General features: G+C 32.2%; 2 protein-coding genes across 2 annotated transcripts; both read right to left on the reverse strand.

Moving 5' to 3' along the window:
* Window positions 1-14574: 14574 nt before the first annotated feature.
* On the reverse strand, window positions 14575-15904 carry LOC137001215 (uncharacterized protein F54H12.2-like). The gene is made up of 2 exons (XM_067359600.1): window positions 15293-15904; window positions 14575-15213 (listed from the first exon to the last, which is right to left on the reverse strand). Exons 1-2 carry the CDS (start codon window positions 15902-15904, stop codon window positions 14575-14577), a joined length of 1251 nt encoding a protein of 416 aa, XP_067215701.1.
* A 1547-nt stretch (window positions 15905-17451) lies between these two features.
* Window positions 17452-18585, reverse strand: LOC137001216 (uncharacterized). Its single transcript, XM_067359601.1, has one exon. It carries the CDS (start codon window positions 18583-18585, stop codon window positions 17452-17454), a length of 1134 nt encoding a protein of 377 aa, XP_067215702.1.
* Between the last annotated feature and the right edge of the window lie 1114 nt (window positions 18586-19699).

A 19699-nucleotide genomic window follows, 5' to 3' on the forward strand; every position in this document is an offset into this window, starting at 1 on the left:
GTTTATCAAATTCAACACAAAATTGTATCAAACTTTTCATACATTTACCTGGAGTCTCAATATAAATTTTCTTAGGATCTATTGATTGTATAGATTCCATTTATTATTGTATAAAATTCAATATAAACATTTTCATATTTTATTAATATACTATACTTCTAAATTTGATAAATTTTTTTCGTTTATCTTATCAGAATGATGATCATTATATATGTCTATATAAAATTTTCTTAAACTATTAGCTCCTGAAAATGATTTGAATCCAATATCATTTTTCTTTTTCGATAAGTTTTCCCTACATACTCTATAAGGAATATAGAAATGTTCCAAATAATACATTAACTGATCAAAATCTTTATAATAATGATAAATTGTCGTGAATATAATAGCCCAAGCTCCTCTTCCCCAATATACTGGTGATATATCCATTTATATTATTAAATTATTGATAAAAAATAATTTATTAAATAATGGATACAGATTTCTTTAGCTTATTTAACGTAGATAAAAATGAATATTCTATGTACAGAGAAATTATAGAAAACTTGAAATGTATACAATTTTTTTTATTTCCAAATTTAGAAACTATTCATCAAGTAGGTTATATTGATGAAGATTTTATATTTAGAAATAAAGAGTATTTCAAATTATGTATAGTACCTGTATATAAACATTTTTGGAAATATTCTTACTTAAAAAAAGTGATAGTGTCTCAAAGAAATTATATTTATCTAAATTATGAAATAACAGAAGGAACGTTCTTTAGTATTCCTCAGAATGATATCAATATAATATACCATAACATTCCAGATAATCAACTTTCGATTAGAATAGGAGATGATAGATATATATTTTCATACGAAGCATATTCTTACTTATCAATAAAAAGAAAAGTAGTATTCGATGATCTTACTTTTTATCAAGTTTTTGGAACAGTTAAAGCTGCAATAAGATTTAGTTTTCTATCAACTGGAATAGAGAAAAAAGGTGATATAACATTTAGACAAAAGTTAGTAAATCCTCTTGATTCCGATATTAAGTATTTCCAAAAAATAAGTCTTAAATCTTTGGAACCTATAAACCAGATTAGATTTTTTGATATATGGGTTAATAGAAAAGATTGTGTAATTACCGGAAGTACAGGAGTTGGAAAAACGTCTCAAGTTCCAAAAGTATTTTTTTGGTACAATTTTTTATTCGGAGGTTACGATTTTAATCTATCAAGTGTCGATCTTGATAATTTTAACAAAAAAGACAAAACTATGATAATATTTCCCAGAAAGGCTTTAATTGTGTCAAATGGAGAAAATTTCTTAAGAAGTTTAGGTTATAGAACCGAGAGTAACATAATAATAGAAAATAGTCCTGTCACTATGAACTTTAAGAATGTTTCAAACACTATATATTATAATAAAAACCCTCAAAGCGTCGAATTAAATTTCTGTATCAATAGAATAGCTGCGTCAATTAAATTGAATGACGATAGATTGGCATCAGTGTTCGTTGACGAGATACACGAACACGAAACTTTTTCTGATATATGTATAACAATCCTCAGGAATCAAAGAAAAAGATATAATAATATAATACTTATGAGTGCTACTATAGACGAAGATAAAGACAGAATATATAAATATTTTAATAAAAATATTGAATTTATTCATATAGAGGGAGATAAATTACATCCTGTAAAAGAGATAATAATAGGAGATAGATATGTGATCGAGGATGTAATAACTAAACATAGACCCGATAAAGGAAAAGCTGGAATATTTTTCTTTTCTAGGATATCTGATATTTCAAGTGCGTTTAAACATTTATCATCTGTATTTGAAAATGATAAAAATTTGATATTTATACCTATTCATAGTAAAGTGTACCCATCTGCATCTGATATAATTAAGAAAATAGAATCAAGTCATAATAAAAGCGTTATAGCATTATCAACTAATATATTGGAATCGTCGCTTACTTTGTGCAATGCTCAATATGTTTACGATACAGGAACATTTTTTTCTAAAAGATTTTTTGGAGGAAAAGTTGATAATATCACTTATGGAATGGCTGAACAGAGAAAAGGTAGAGTTGGTAGAAAACTTCCGGGTAATTACATAGTATTATATGATAAAAATAAATTAAAAAAAGATTTTAAGAAAATTAACTATGAATTTTTATATCCGTATGTAATATTTCTTAAAATGTATAAAATAAAATTTGATGATATATTTATAATTCCAGACGATGCTACAAGATTCGAAAGGACTATTGAGTATTTAAGGCAAAATGATATATTTGTAGACAACAGAAAATTTATGAAGCATATATATAGAATATATAACACATATCCTTGTGATATGATAGAGTATATATCTATTTATCTAAAAAATAGTATTAACAAAATGCTAGAAAATTTTGAAAATATAGATAGTAATGAAAAAAAAATAGAATATGTTATGAGTAATAATGTATTATATAAAAATCTTACAAGTATTAATTTTGTATGTAAATTAAAAAAAATTAAACAACCAAATAAAAACGATAAATTGATTAGCATATCAGTTGAAGTTTTAAATCAATTAGTAGATGGATGTGATATTATTTATGGGCAAACCATGACTTCTAAAACGTATAAAAATTATTATATGATATCTCCGAATATTTTTCTTCCACTAATATCTCTCAAATAAAAAAAATACTACTAAAATCTAAATTTTTAGATTTGTAAGAAACTATATAAAGCACGTCTATATCTTCGTACGACGGTATATATCTGTCTAATTCATATACGCATCTATCTGGATCAGTAGTTAAATTAAAGAACATTGCATAATCATCTGATTCGTATATGTTCATTGAATATATCAATCCTTTATCTTTTAAGTAGTTCAACATATATCCATATAATATTTTGTTTTCTGTCCATGTCAATGTTATAAGAAAATTATATTCTGTTTTTATACTATATATCTTACTGTTCAAGATAAGCTCACGTTTTTTCTCTTCGTTTTGAATTTTCTTTATAATATATCTTAATTCATTTTCTCTTTTGAATAACTTTACTATACTATTGATATCTGGACATTCCCTGTCGAACAAATAAAATTGAAACAGAGCTTCGTAAAAATAAGGACAAAAATCTCTATACAAGTATTCGTTATTAATATTTTCTCCTTTGATTCTTTTTAGTATATATTTTATTTCGTACTTATCTCCTATTATCTTTACATTATTACTTATTTTTATATTATAAACCAAATTGTGAACATAAAACAATATTAAGTAGCAATAGTTGTTTAAAGTCTTGTTGAAATCCAATTCGTAATTTTCAACATTTTTAATTATTTGTGGAAATTCTACGTAATTTTTTGTTTTTCTTTCTTCCTTATTATTAAATTTTTTTCTTTTTATATTAATCTTTTCTTCTTTTTTGTAATCTATATCTAATAAAACTTCTGTGACGAAAATTTTGTCGTTATTCAAGTCAATCATATTTACTAATATATTGTCAGGAGGAGTATTAATTATTAAATTCCCGTATGTTAAAACATTCTCTTTAATATTTTCAATGACCGAATAAATATATTCAGAATATTTATCTACATAATCGTCACTGTACAAGTAGTCTTCTAGTAGAGAAGTTATATCAAAATATTTGTAAAAATGAAAAACGTCCTCTATATATATTCTTCTATCGTTGTTACTTAATATATTATTAACAATTGACTCTATATTTTCATTTAGAATATAATTAACTATATTCAATGGATTTCTATCAAAACTAATTGATATATAAAAATAATCATTTATGCAATTTACTTTTATACCAAATGTAGTTAACAGGAATAGTCCTTTGAACAATTTTTTATCGTTGTCCACTCTAATGTTTATATTAAAATCATTTTCACACTTAGTTAGTATACACGAATATCCCTTTAACGTTTTTTGAATTTCGTTTGTAGAATTTTTGTACAAAGATTTTTTTTTTATTCTTTTTTTTGAACCAAATGTATGATTAATAATATCTATTATTTCATCATTATTATACTTTAATATTATTAAGATATCAGACGGATCTATATTTTCCCATAATTTTATTAATTTTTTTTTTATAACTTCTTCGTTTGACAGATCTATAGACGTGCCTCCTAAATATTTCTTTCCATAGTTTATAAAAAATAGAGAAATTCCGTCAATATCGTAACTTTTTCTAAAATAATATTCATTTTCTAATTCATCTACTATTTTACTTAATTTATCATCGAAATCAAAATTGTATATAAAAGGGATATTACTAAATTTGTCATAGAATTTATAAATTAGATTCTTACATACATCATTATATGTAATACTATTGTTTCTTCTCTTACTAAAGAATGTCATAAAGTTGAAACATGTTGAACCGTTATATATTATATTATCGTTCTCTCCTCTGTGTCTGAAAATGGAATGTTCGAATAAATGTGATAGTCCTGTTTTGTATTGTTTTTATAATCATAATCGAATCCTTTATCTGTTATTCCTATAAAAATATCATATGGACTAAAATTATCTACAATAATTTTTGTATCGTTATTCAAACAAATTTTTTTAAAATTTATTTATTAAAAATATTAATAGTACAATATAAAAATACTACAACTACAACAACTTGATATACTATAGTAAAATATAAAAAATACTACATCTATAATAACTGATATACCTTTCTACTTTTTGTCATTTCTAATAGTTTATTAATAGTTTCTATATTTGATTTATTTGGTCGCGGATATCCATTTAGAACATATCTTCTGAGTACAACACAAAGATGTTTAACGTCTTGGGATTTCAGTTCGAAATCTCCTCCTATATATTTTAACATGTATAAAAGTGTATTCATTTTTTCATATAACACGTTTTGATCTACATTTTCTCCAAAGCTTCCGTTGTTATTAATAAAATGATAAATCTCGTCGTGTAAAAGTTTTATATTGTGTTGTATATTATAATCATGCAGTAGATATATAGTTTTGTGTAAATATGTAATATTTTCTAAAGTAATATATTTGTTAAAATTTTCAGTATAATTTTGTTGTAATTCTATAGTATTATTATTTTCTTCAGATTCGTTCATATTCGCAATACACACATCATTATGTTTATATTTATCTATAATTAACACGCAAATAAACGAAATATCAATAATGTATAGTATAATTATATTAAATAATGAACTTGATAAAATATCAAAGATTTTCATTTTTACGTTTTATAATGTAAGTAAATATTGTTACATTAGAATACTTAGACTGTATTAAATTTCAGTTTTATTATATATTATATATATACTTACAATTTTCCTTGTTAATTAATGAAATATTTAAATAATCGTGACATTCGTTATTCCAGTCATTCAACTCTCCATTATGTGTTTTACAAGTCCTTAGATGACATTCTTTATGATTACAAGTATTTAATATCACAATACTGGCGATATCAGGATACTGTATGTTAAAATAATCGTCAGTATAATATGGTGTATAATTACAGTAAGGTATAAATTGATTACTGTTTAACACTGTATTTATTAATTTGTTACTATTTTTTAAAAATAATTCGTTTTGATTATTTTTAGAAACGTAATTTCTAATTAGATAAAATTTAGATCTATATCTTTCATTATACATTATCATTTTATTAAAATCTATGTAATATACAGACCCGAAAGTTTTCTCATCGTAATTTCTATACAAAAGAGAGCATGTTTCGTGATTCACACAAAAATCTAAAAAATTAGATGCTTCTTTATTCAATAATACAATAGTTCCAAAATTGTCATATGACCATTGCATTTAAAATAAAAATATTAATGAAGTTAAATCTTTTCGAATATAAGTGATACATACATTGAACACAAAACTTCCAAATCAGAACACTTTTTTATATTTGAATTGGATAAATTCTTAAAGAAGTAATGTCTAGAATCTTCTCTTTCGTTTCTTACTACTGTTAGCGTATCGAATATATCCTGATAAGAAGTTATTAAATCAAAATGATAGCAGTCTAGAAGAACAAATTTGTTCGATTCGAATACATCTATCATTTCATTTATATCTATTGCGTATTCGTCTTGTGATTCCGATGTCATTGTTGGTATGTATACTTTAAATATACTATTTCCTTCATAATCCTGAGATAGTACAATTTTTATATTTACATCGTCTATCATAAAATTTAATTCTTCCGTTGATCTTTTCTTCATCTCGTCTTTAACTTTTTCTCCGTCTATTGTTGTGATTACAATTTTCTCGTTGTCGTGCAATAATTCTCTAATTTTTTTTACTATTTCATTTTTTTTGTTTTTCTTCCAACTGTAATGTATTGCCATGTTCCAATCTATACCTATATATTTTCCAATCCCCGAAGAGTTAACTGTAAATATATAATCTTTGTCATTGAAGTATGTTTTAAACAAATATAATCTAAATAATGATGATTTTGACTTCTTGACGTGTTTATTGTATCTCGATCTACATTCGTCAAGCGATAATTCACTTGGATCTGTTCCAGTCACAGAGTTAGCGTTTATGTAAAAATACCTTTGCATATCTCCTCCTCTTCCTATATCTATGGATAAATAATTATTATTTTTCCTATCATACTTGACACTTTTAACTTGAGGGGAAAACGAATTTAAAATAGCTTGTGTTTTAATAAAATTTGTTATAAAATTTAATGATATTCTTTTGCTATTATTTTCTATAAAATATTTAGTTTTATCTATATTTAAATATTCATTTGAGGTAACAGCCAAGTTATAAATTTTATTTAAATCGAAATTCTTTCCGAGTTCTTTAAATGTTTCTATTGGAGGTACTTTATTTAAAGTATGGATGTCTTCAGATTTAGTTATAACTTCATAACTATTTCCATAATAACTGTGATAAAAGAAGTTATTGGTTTTTATGCATCTAGGTATTACAAGTTTGTTGTACGCAAGTGAATATTCATAAATTAAACAGTAAGGAGTTACATAAAATTTAGGATTTAACGATTTTGTATTTTGTATTACAACGAATGATAATATTTCATCAAAATAGAAACTTTCGTTGTTTTTTATATTTATCCTCTTAAATACTTCATCTCCTGTAGACGAAAACTTTATCAAGTCTATTTCTATATATATATACCATCTGACATAAGTATTAAGTTTGGTTTTATGCATGCTAATACATCTATTGTATTGTCGAGTTTGAATTTCTCATCTACAGGTTCGTTGTTGTTGTCCTTGTCTATAATTATAATTCCGTCTGTAACAAATTATACTAGAATTCCTAATAATACTTCATGGTACATAGAATTAGAGTATATTGGAAATGTAAAACATTTTGATAAAGACTTATTTAGGAAAAATCTAATAGATTGTTTTTCTCTAATTTATGGGGTTTCTAATATTTTTAACATTTCAATTTTAAAAAATAGAATGCCTAATATTTTGAAGACTAATTTCATTACGTTTAAAGATCTGCTTCAGAAAAATGAAACTAATATTTTGATAACAACAAAAGTAGACGGAGAGAAAGTAGAATTTAAAGTTAAAAACGGTATATGTTACATGATACTAAATAATATAATATATACATTGAAGACTAACATTAACAAAGACATAAAATTAATTGGTGTCGGAGAATATGTAAAAGTAGAAAACAAAAAGGTGATATACCCGTTTTACATACACTCTATTAATAATAAAATTATGAGGAATAGACGGAAATCGTTACTATTATTTAAAGAGTTGATAAAAGATAATAGCTATAAAATTTCAAGTACAAAAGATAATAACGAATTAAAAGTAAGCAGAGATTCTTACGAATATAAACAATCTGATTTGCTTGATATCGATATAATACACAAGGACGTGTATGGACCTTAATGTACCAATTATACAATGTACCTAAGGACAAAGTTAATTGGGAATCAATATCTATGTTTAAATTATCAGAAGATTTTATCAGAGAGTTCGAGGACAGAGTGGATTGGAACCTTATATCTAAACGTCATACCTAATGTACCAATGATGATACGTAAAGTATATATGTACCTAATCGTATTTTCATTTATCACTACACTCTTACTTTCTAAATTACATACAAAGTTATAATAATTCTCTTTTTCATCAGTATTTGACTTAACATTAATGTGAAATGTCTTGTGTAATGTGTTTCCTCCAATATTATTTGCAGATACTCCAGTATAAGATGTCTTTATAATTTTAAGATTGTTAGAGAATAATTCTTCTATTCTTTCTATTAAAAAAGACTTGCCAGTACCAGCCATTCCGTGTATAAATAAAAGCAAAGTTTCATCTTTATCTAGTTTATATTTAATATAATCAACAACTTTTTGTTGATCTTTGTTATACTCCATTATAGATTTTTATTTTCGTTATATATTTTTATTTATTCAATCACTTCGATACAATCTTTAGTATATCTTAGTTTTTTCACTTTCTTAATAAAAACATTAAGAGATTTTTTAACCAATTTCAATGGATGATTTTCGTCGAAATCTTTCCATTTTACCTCAACAGAACAATTGAGTATATTTTTTTCCTTATTAAAGTCTAACGACGAAGGTTGATTCAGAAGAATATTTGCTATATTAAAGTTAGCGTTTCCAATACACGGATACTTATATTTTTCTAAAAAGTAATAGTTTCTGAAATGATTATAACCAAAATAAGGTAAATAGAAATTATATTTATTGTTTTCTATTATTCTTTCTGAAGGTCCAGCCTTTACTGTTGTATCTTTTTCAAAACTTATGTTCTTCGATACAAAATCTAATCCAAATATATATGGCTCGTATATTAAAACATCGTATTTTTTTGATTTGTAACTTCTTAGATCTTTACCTGCTGTATTATACGTGTGATCCCATAAATCTACTGGAATACTAACATCTTCTATATTTAATTCATCGATTATCTCTAGAGGAATTATTCTATTTTCTTCCTTAATATAATCACCTAATATATATTTAAATTTCTTTGAAATGTTATAATTGTCCGATCTTCCTCCTCTATTAAATTCAAGTACATTAGTATGAAACCATATTTTATTATTTTTTGGGACATTTCTTATAATTATTTTACAGTAATTTAGGTTATCAAATTTATAACTAGTGTTGTTTTCAATATTAACAAAAACGGAACCTCCCGGATATTCATCTTTGAAATTTTCAAAACTCTCAGATATTCTAATTAAGTCCGGAAAAATTCTATTCCTAAAAGAAATTATATAATCCTTTTCTGTAGCATTATAGCCTGGATGAGATATAAAATACATATTATTGAATTGTGATGTCTTACAAAACCATCCTATTTCAGTAATTTTTTTGAATGTATTTGTAAAGAATTCTTCTTTAGGATTCACAGAATAATATTCGTCTCTTATATGGGAAAAGTTGTTTTCCTCTATATACTTATCTTCAATTTGATATGAAGATTGAATATTGTAGACTCTGACTAACAGTTTAACTTCTGGAATAATTTTTTCAATCAGAGAAAGTGACTCGCTAGCAAATTCTCTATCATAACTTATTATATCTGTCAATTGACCAATTTCAACTACAAACTCTACTCTGTTGTTCTTTGGAATTCTTAGTATCGAATGAGGAGGAGATTTATCGAATTGCGTGAATATAGGTATAAATAAGTCTAATTGGTTAAATATTGTATAATCTAAATGTTTACCTTTTTTGTAATTGCAGTAATCCTCTCTGTGTCCTACTATAGTATCGTCCTTATATACATTTGGAGAAAAATAAGAACTAAATATATCGAATCCACTCAATTTTAATATAGATTTTCCATTGATATTGATTTCAAAAGACTTTATAAGTTTTAACCCAGGATAATCCGTATATCTTATTGATCCCTTGCCTTTTATCTCTGGTATCTTTATATCTACACAAGGAAAGTCTATACCATTCAATCTCGAATCTATTATATTGAAATGGTATCTACATCCTCTTATATAAGATTGTGATAGATTTACTATTTGAGGACAATTAATTGGTAAATCTTTTATAGGAATTCTGTATATATCATTATTCTTATTATCAACTACAATGTTTTTAATAAGTATATCTTTCATTTTATCTTTTTTATTAAGAGATAAAATTTTGAAATAATATAATTAACTATCAAATAAGAATAATGGAGCTTAGTCATATATGTTTGAGTGCAATTATAAATTCATACATAAAATATTATGATTGCAATGATAATAATAAAGTGTTCTTACAAAAACTATTTTCACATTCCAAAAATATAAAAAATGCTCATGTGTCGCTCTATGTATACGCATATAAATATGAGTATTTAAGAGACTTAGTAGATGTTAATAATATACACACGACTCTAACGAGAATTATGATTAAAACAAACTATAAATATTTATGTGATTTCATAGAGTTTTATATCGATTATATTGATTTTAACTTATTGTCAATTTTCGATATAAGCGAATGTATTTTAAGAAAGTATTCAAGTAAATTTGATATGACTTTACTATCTAGAATAAAAAAACTACCTGAAAGTATTATAATTGACGAAATAGATAGAGTAAGTATTAAAGATGTGTGTAAATTTCAAAATCTGTCAGAAAATTTTATATGACGGTTTTACGATATAGTTGAATGGAATTATATATCTAAATATCAAGTTTTATCAGAAGATTTTATAGAAAGTTTTAAAGATAAAGTTAATTGGAAATATATATCAAAATATCAAAATTTATCAGAAAACTTTATAAGAAAATTTAAAAGAAAAGTTAATTGGAATTATATATCTTCGTCTGATAATAGTTTAAGTCACGATTTTATATACGAATTTAGACATAAAATAAACTGGAAAAACCTGTCAAAATGATATAAAAATATTGATAAATCGTTCCTATTAAGATTTAATAAATATATATATTTTGACTACTTATATTTTAATTTAGATTGTCATATATATAATAATTTTACTAGTCAATTAGATTATACAGTGCCATATGAGAATATTATAAAAAGTATTAACTATCTAGATATAGATATGCTTATCAAAAGAAATAACATAACTAAAGAAATTTTAAACGACAATTCTGTGCGTAAGTATCATCACACTATATTTAAGTTATTGTTCCTAAATAAGAAATTAGAATTATGTGATATAGAAAACAGTGATTATGCTATAGATTATATGTTCTTCAGTAGAGAATACTCTTTAAGCGAAGACTTTATAGAAAATAATATTGATAAGTTGTATATTTACGAAATTATACGTAATCAAAAACTTTCTGTTAATTTTTTAAGGAAACATTCCAATGTATTTATACTTAATGATATTTTACAATATCATAAAATGCCTGAAGACTTTATTATAGATAATATAGATTATGTAGACTGGAGAATAGTATTAAAATACCAAAACATATCAAACTCGTTCATATATAATTTTAAGGACATAATTCCTTGGAAGTGTTTCGTTATACTATAGAATAGATAAAAATTTTATATATAGCTATAGATACTATATAAATATGTATGAGGTTAATTTTAACGAATATTTTAGAGACAAATCAAAATATTTGGAATATATTACAGATATAACTTCTCAATAAGTTCATTAAATTGTCCTGAAAGTTCTATGTAATAATTTTTGCTATTATATTCTTTATTTATGTATTTTAAAAATATATATCTATCTTTTTTATTCTTTTCGTCCTTTAATTGATAAAATTTATTATTTATTAATTTCCTTTTTTTTGAAAGTTCAATACACTTATTCTTTAATGAAATAAAGTCACTTATATTGCTCGTTTTAGTATCTAGTAGTATTTTATAAATTTTATTATGTAATTCTATCATTTCCTTTTTTATATTGTAAGTAGTATATGGCAGGTATGGGGCGTCACAACAAACCCCCACCACCTACCCCATATTTGACCCACTGACCTACATTTGGTCTGGCGTCAAAACAAATGACGTCACAGGGAGGGGAGGGGGAAAAGATGGCGGCAGTGGGTCCAACATGGCGGACGTCTACAAGATGGCGGCTGTTGACAAGTGATTTTTATTTTTCGGAATTGAGAAAAATCCAAGCTGGGTTCGAACCTGGATCGCTGGATTTCTAGTCCTGGTCCTAGTCTGCTGGGCTACCTATACATCTAATGATAGTAAAATGGTGTGTCGTATTTATGGCTATGGGACCTGGCAGGGAAGGGATGTATATATGCTGGGACCGCGTCTATATGATGTACCCCGGACTCTGTGGCAAGTATGGAACATGTAAACAAACGACGTCACACAGTCGCCTCTAGTCTGCGAAGGGAAGGGATGTATATATGTTGGGGCCGCGTCTATACGAAGTACCCCGGACTCTCTGGCAGATATGGAGCATGTAAACAAACGACGTCACACAGTCGCCTCTAGTCTGCGAAGGGAAGGGATGTATATGTGCTGGGGCCGCGTCTATATGAGGTACCCCGGACTCTCTGGCAGATATGGAGCATGTAAACAAACGACGTCACACAGTCGTCTCTAGTCTGCGAAGGGAAGGGATGTATATGTGCTGGGGCCGCGTCTATATGAGGTACCCCGGACTCTCTGGCACGTATAGCGAACAAAAGAATGACGTCGCAGCGACGAATGATCATTCGACTTTTAGTTTGATATTTGGTGTGATGGTTAAGGGGTCGAGCGCGCGATATTGCGTGAACGGGGTGAGCGTCAGCCACCCGTTTTCGCAGATTGAGCGTGCTGTAAAAATTGACGATGGTGAGTGGAGCGTGCAGGAACATGTGAAAAGGGGAAGGAAACGAATGCAAGAAATGAAATACAAAATCGTTTATTTGGAATTTTTTTTTAAAAATACATAATTGAACATTACAGTCAAAATATAAAAATATTTTATTCGACTTACTGAATACATTCTAAAAATATTATTTCAAAGCGCGCATCGAGAAATGTTAAATATATGAAAAAAATGTTTTATTTTAAATTTTTAAAAATACATCGTTGAATATTACAATAAGTACTAGTAGGTAGTTTCGTTTGCTCATTCTTTTTGCAAAGAAAAATTTTGCGATATAAGCATACTATCAGTCTGTCGTTTTGGTTATAATCATCGGTGAAAAGACGAAGAAATTGCTGAAGGCTGTAACCAAGAGACAAATAGTAAAGAAACACGCAGCAATATTGACCGCATGTTTGCGAAAAAAATCCTTGTAGCTGCTCGGTGTTCCATCGATACGTGATGGAATTTCGTCGAAGTCGCAGATGAAATCGTTGATCCGAGTATGGCGGGATTCCGTAACTATCGAAATATGTGCCGGTACCATGCTCGTCGATGTAAAAGGCGACCCAGTGTCTTCCGGGGCGGTCATGTTCGTCTGTATTAGCGACAATGGCTGTCGACCTCGTCCACACCCTCGGTAGTCTGTCGGCAGGATAGACTCCCGCATATCTGACATTGAGACGATGCAACGCGTGTAAGATTTCCAACGAATTCATTTGTCGCGTAACAAGACGGTGCTCGCGTGCGAGGAATTATTTGTATAGTAGAGTCGCAGGGGTTTACCTCCTTACGCAAAGAGTAGACGTTCTCGAATGATTGTGTGTTAACGGGGATGGTTTGTTGAGCGTAGCTATCGGTAGGATATTCTTCTTCTTTCTTTACGTACGGTGTATCTTTTGCAATGTAATAAAGTGATTGATTCTTCTCTTCTTCTTCTTCTTCCGTAGCGTTACGCCACGCTTCGATATTGCGAATTATATCAAGATTTTTATTCTTTTTCATAAAAACAGCACTGTCGGTTTTTTCGCTTACGCTCCAATTCTCATGAGAAAGATCATCGCAGCTCGAAACGATGCTACACTCGCTGCTAGTGTTTTGAGTGACTATCCAGCGTTTCAATTTGCAAGCGTTGCGTAACGCGCAAAGAAATTTGTCTGTAGAGCAAAATCGAAAGCCGTGGTGAGAGCACCGATGTCCGCTCTCTTTGACTTCTGGTAAATTTTTAAATGCCGGAGAAATTCCTTCTAGATTATATACGTTTCTGGAAAGTAGACGCCTCAGATAGTGTGCCTTTTCCTGCCCCCTGCTATAGATGTAGCGCGCTCGACGTGTTATTTCACGTAGTTGTATTACGAAACATTTAAGATCAGTTTCACCATCGAACCACTCGATACCGTGATAATTTCGCGAAAGCCAGTTGTTTTCTCGTCTCGATTTATCGGGTAAATCGTCAAAGGGATAGGGAGGCGTCATAATCCAGTGTCCGATGATTGGTGAGTTAATCGCAACGACAGCTACTTCTTTCGGAATAAACTTCTCGGCGGCATCGCGGAAACCCTGTATATCAATGACTATATCCATAGTTATGTCCAAGTACTCACTCTTTATTTTTAAACGAAGCGACGACGTTCGTGTCTCGAACAGGACTGAATCTGTTTCCGCTGCTTCACACGCCATTTAAGAAAACAGACGTGAGGGAAAAATGTGTGTAGTAGTAGTAGTGGGAGGCGGGGGTTTGGTGTTATAAAAGTCTAACCGGCAAAATCGACGATAACTTGTCGAGAGGAGTCTATTTCTAGAATGTTATCGAACTCTGCGTAAACGATACAATTAACGGTCGTGGTAAGCGCCTTTTCAAATTTCACTTCTAATCGCAAACTACCATGTTTCACGAGATTCCAATGTCCGGCGCAATGAGCGGACAAGTCGGGGGTAAGATCAAAAGCGAAAAGAGTGTAGCCCTGGCCATAATCCTCTCTACTTATAGAATTTCCCTCGTTCAAGAAGTGAATGCCGGTTCCCGAGAAGAGCGTGTGGTAGGCTTCGACGTAAAGGCCTTCGTCTTTCGAGAAGTTCGGTTGTAACGGTCTACTGGGAATTTGCATACCATCGGCATACAGAGAAAAGAAATTTATACCATAGTTTTTGAAATTAAACGGATTCAGTTTTCTATCACCATTAAACGCTCTGTTATCGACAAAACCGACTATTACACGTTTTGGCAGTTGTCCGAGTATTACATTATCTATCGATTCCCCTATGAGTCCAGCGTGAATCGTAAATGTTTTAACCTCGACTTTTGTAAGAGGATATTTGGCGGTGGTTTTACTCAACATTCTCGCATGCGAGAGTAACACACCAGGGCTTATCTTTGCTCTTCTAACTAGCGTCTAGAAGGCGTATTTTTGACAGTGAATTAGATTCCATAAGGCAAAACAAATCTTTCGAGCGAACGAGCCTCATTCTAACTTCCACCCCGTTGATTAAGAATTTATCCTGATTGAAAACGTCGCAGTGAAGATGGCCTATGAGATCTAGCGCCTGTTCGTCTCGAATGTAACGCGAGCGTCTCACGAGAGCCTGATTTGGGGTTTGCGACTCTAGGAGGGCGTCCATTAAACCTGGGGTATCCATATCCCACAGACAGCAGGTCAGATGGGAGTTTTTTGCGGGTGAAGAATAATTTAATAACGCCTCGATGTAAGCCCGATACGCGTAAGCGTTGTTTGGGGGCGACACGAGTTTTTGATTGAAATATATGTCGATTTGGTTGAACATGGAATGCAGTAAATGATTTACAGGGCCTACTTTGAATTCGGGGGTGCCAACGGCGGTACCACCTCCTGCTAGGGGGGAAGATTCTACGCGTACGCGAAGGCTCAGCATGGTGTGCGTGAGATCTAGATAATCTTCTCCATGACCGGGTATGACGAATTCTATAGGCGCGTCGTCCGCGAGCGACGTTACGGGTTTGTAATAAATCCATTGCGAACTCTCGATGCTGGTTTGTGTGAGTGGTAAAGAAAAGAGATCGAGTTCACTTTTTAAACACTCGTTTAAATGTGTATGAAGAAAGGACATGCTCCGTAAATTCCTAATTCACGCACTGATTAAGAGAATATGTCGGCTACACTACGTTTCTTGACTCGACGACGCCTCGTGATGCCGGATGGCTTTTTGCTGTTGGTCTTTCTAGCCGCTGTGCGAATTTTCTTTTTTTTCGTTGTCTTTTTTTTCTTCGTGATTTTCCTTCGCACGCTGCTATTTTTCGACGATTTCTTTTTGCTCGTCTGACGATGAGGACGACGACACTTGGGAACCGCGATGCGTCTTTCGTGACTGAAGAAAGGAAACTGAAGCGCGGCTGTTTTCGCTGATACTTTATAACCTGTACCCTTCATCAAGCTAGTTATTTTTTCTTGGGCTTTTCTTTTGAGATTTCCACTCGATTCCTTGAAACGAGATTTGACCGCCTCCTTGAACGGTGTATTATTTTCAACATCCTCCATCACGCTAATGCCGGCGCGTAAAGCTTCTTTACCAACCGCTCGTACACCTTTACTCAGATAAGGAAGCGCTCTCCTGAATAATCCTCCGAGAAAACTACCGATTCCGTGTCCTCGTTGATAGGGTGCTCCGACAAAAACTCGTGTGATTCCTTCACTCCGACCTCCGTTTTGTATATCGTAATATTCATGGTCCTCCGGTCTAGTCATAGCGTGCGGCTTTTCTGACTGATTTTTTCTTACTGGAAACGTCTAAAGTGCAACGTCACCGTCAGCGTTCCCGATTGGAATGGTATTCTTTTTCCGAATTGATCTTTTATATCTATTTCAATCCTACGAAAATACGTTTGTCGTAATGGTATATAATGCGGGACGGAGAAATGTTTCACTTGATTCGCTCCGTACGCGTAATAATGGCCGTAATGCTGCAGCTCGACCGGTACTATTCGAAGAAGTGGAGTTTGCACATCGCCGGTTATATAAGGTTCACAAATATCACAATAAACAAAGAGTTTATCGGGAATACCGCGCAGCAATCCGTGCGGTTCGAGAGTATAGAAATTTCCAGCGCGCCCTCTTTGTTCTCTTTTAAACCCGAGTTTGATAAAAGGTGCTGTAAAAATATCTTTGGAATTAGGATTAGTTGCAGTAAGTGTTGTATAGAATTCGATTTCACTAGTCGTTAGGGCCCCACCGCAACCGAGTATTCGTAGAAGATTATCGGAAACGTTCATATGATGAACCAGATTGCATTTATTTTCATCGCATGTAATCTCGAACAAGATTTTACCACCACTAGCGTCTTCTAGTGTCAAATTAATATGCGAATTCGCATTTTTGCACGCTGAATTAATAGCGGAGATAAGTTCCTCGATATTTTTGTAAATACCATTCGGTATTACTCCTTGCGTCGACGTTAACGTCGTCCCGCCTTTCCTCGTCTCGCGACCATTTTCAATATCGACGAATCTAATGACATTTTCACCGTGATTTATGTGTAAAAAAGTAGTGGGAAATTGGATCTCGTTAAGCGCGACTTCCCATTCGCCGTGTAAGTGTATAGGATGGGGTAATTCTGTAATGAAGGAAGTGGTTGCATTGTCCGGAAAATAGCGCATACTACTATTGCTGGGAAGAATCAAGAGAAATTGATCCGTCCTCATTTCGAACAAGCGGGGTTAAACTCGAAGCAGGGATCCAAGAATCAAACTTGCTGGGATAACCACGCCAACTAACCAGCACCTGTTTATTATTATCGCGACCCCGACTTCTTATCACACGATCGACGATAAACTCCTCCTCCTGCAAGTTTTTCTCAACCCGAGCCAATTCTTGTTCGTAAAAAATGCCGTCTATGACTTCTCCCGCTAAATCGCTCAGTTCGTACACACGTGGTTTTCGCCAATCGAGTATACGGTGAATTCGAAATATCTCCTCGCTCCACCGTGCCTCGTATCCTTTCTCGAAGACGACTTTTGCTCTACTGATACGAACGAGATCACCGACGTGGTATTTAGCCTTTCGACGTTTCTCGTTCGCTTCGTCGTCGTTGCTCCTCCATTGGCGCGTTATATTTTCACGTGCGATACGTGCATTTTCTCTCGTAACGACATACGGTTGCATTCTGGTGCTCGAATGACGGGTGTGATTATAGGCGTTTACGATATTTTGCAAAACATCGATGTAGCGTCGCGTATTTTTATGCGTAAAATAACGCCACATTCGTTCTTTCAACGTTCTGTTGAAGCGCTCGACGATGGCGGCTTTGACATCCGGATTGCGGGCTACGCGAAAACGAATGTCATTTTCTTCCAAAAGCTTTTGTAGCGGTCGCCCGACAAATTCTTTACCCTTGTCCGTTTGTAGGTATACGGGTACGCGTCCGTTACTTCTCGAGAGCACGCACTGAAAAGCTCCCATTACGGAATTACTCGTCTTGTCGCGCAATGGTTCTACCCAGACGTATTTACTAAGTACATCGATAATCACGAGTAAATACGCATATCCGTCGTTGTAACTTTTGAGATTTCGGAGTTCGATCAAATCAGCCTCCCACAGATCGTCGATATTCGTTACGTTGTAATGCATTCGTGGAAATTTCCGTCGCAATGGACGATGTAGTGTGTACGCATATTGCGCTTCGAGCCATCGCGCGACATTGTTACGGGATAAATTCGCCGCGCGAAACAGATTATCAACAGCCGAATAACCGGCATAATGCGCGGGATCATAGTACAATTTTTCAAGACCCGTCATTCCAATTTATTCCAATCGAGCAGGCGTCTCGCTACCGGTGAATCCGTGTTTCTCTTAGGAGTGGAACTCGCCGTAGGACCGCTAAGTTTCGCGATATTTTGCGAAGAACCGACTGCTAATAATTTTTTATTTCTCACTAGTGTGGAGGGAATGTTCAAGTCGTGAAGTAACCGCGCGAACTGAATTCTTCCCACGGCTTTCACGGTTTTTCTATCGCGCATCGCCTCGTTTATCAGGTCTGAGATATTTGAATCTTTTACGACGTTACCGTCTATAGTCACGACTCCTTGCTCATCCCAGCTAATTCTACTCGACGATGTTTTATCGAGTAGGTGTTTCGTTAGTAAGCGAGCTTCGGCACGGTAAGATTTCGGTACGCTTTCCACTATTCTTCCGACGCTTTTCATCACCTCGAGACTTGTGTCGTGTTCTTTCGGGAAGCTTCTCGTACGACTAGAGTCCGGAACGAATGAGCCCGTGAGATCGTGCGCCGGTACTCCTTCACGTGTGTCCAACGCATTTTCGTCTTTTTCTTCCTCTTCTTCTTCCTCGGCGTTACGCGTGTCGTCCTCTTGATTTCGTCGTCCTCGTGCTACTCGTACAAAGTGAAGATATCGCCAAAGAACCTCTTTGTACATCTTCCATCTCTCGGCTTCATCCTTCGGATAGGGTGAATTAAGAATTTGACTCAACTCCGCATCGAGTCTGGATAAAGGGGTCCCGGGAGTTCGCACGGAATTATTATTATTAGCGCTTTCGTTGTTTCCCGATGTGTTTTCCACCAGAGGTACACCGTCGGTAGTCGGCTGCGGATGATGTAATTGACGCTGCATTCTCTCGAGATTTTCCGTAGAAATTAAAACCATTTTTTTCGCTCTTTCCATAACGCTCAATATTATTTTCTCTCTTGTGTTTTAATCCGTCGCCCTGTCTATAAATCGCGAAAATAAGGCCTCTAATAAAGGAACGATGATATAGGATAAGAATCCACCTCGTTGTACCAATAGCTTTCTTTTATTCTTCCAATTTCCACGCTTTGACGCGATACGACGCAGCGCCGTTTTGTATTTGCTCAGACGATTTTTTTCGCGTCGTTCGAGCGCAACGTTACCAT

Source organism: Linepithema humile, chromosome 7, assembly GCF_040581485.1.
Source record: "Linepithema humile isolate Giens D197 chromosome 7, Lhum_UNIL_v1.0, whole genome shotgun sequence".
Lineage (NCBI taxonomy): Eukaryota > Metazoa > Arthropoda > Insecta > Hymenoptera > Formicidae > Linepithema > Linepithema humile.

What these genes read in the sequence shown, in the direction of transcription:
- LOC137001215 (XM_067359600.1), bottom strand. Translation starts at nt 15,904, where the DNA reads ATGTCCTTTCTTCATACACATTTAAACGAGTGTTTAAAAAGTGAACTC. An exon ending in TCTTAATCAACGGGGTGGAA is followed by an intron (nt 15,214 to 15,292) that starts GTTAGAATGAGG and finishes TACGCCTTCTAG; the next exon opens with ACGCTAGTTAGAAGAGCAAA.
- LOC137001216 (XM_067359601.1), bottom strand. Translation starts at nt 18,585, where the DNA reads ATGACGGGTCTTGAAAAATTGTACTATGATCCCGCGCATTATGCCGGT.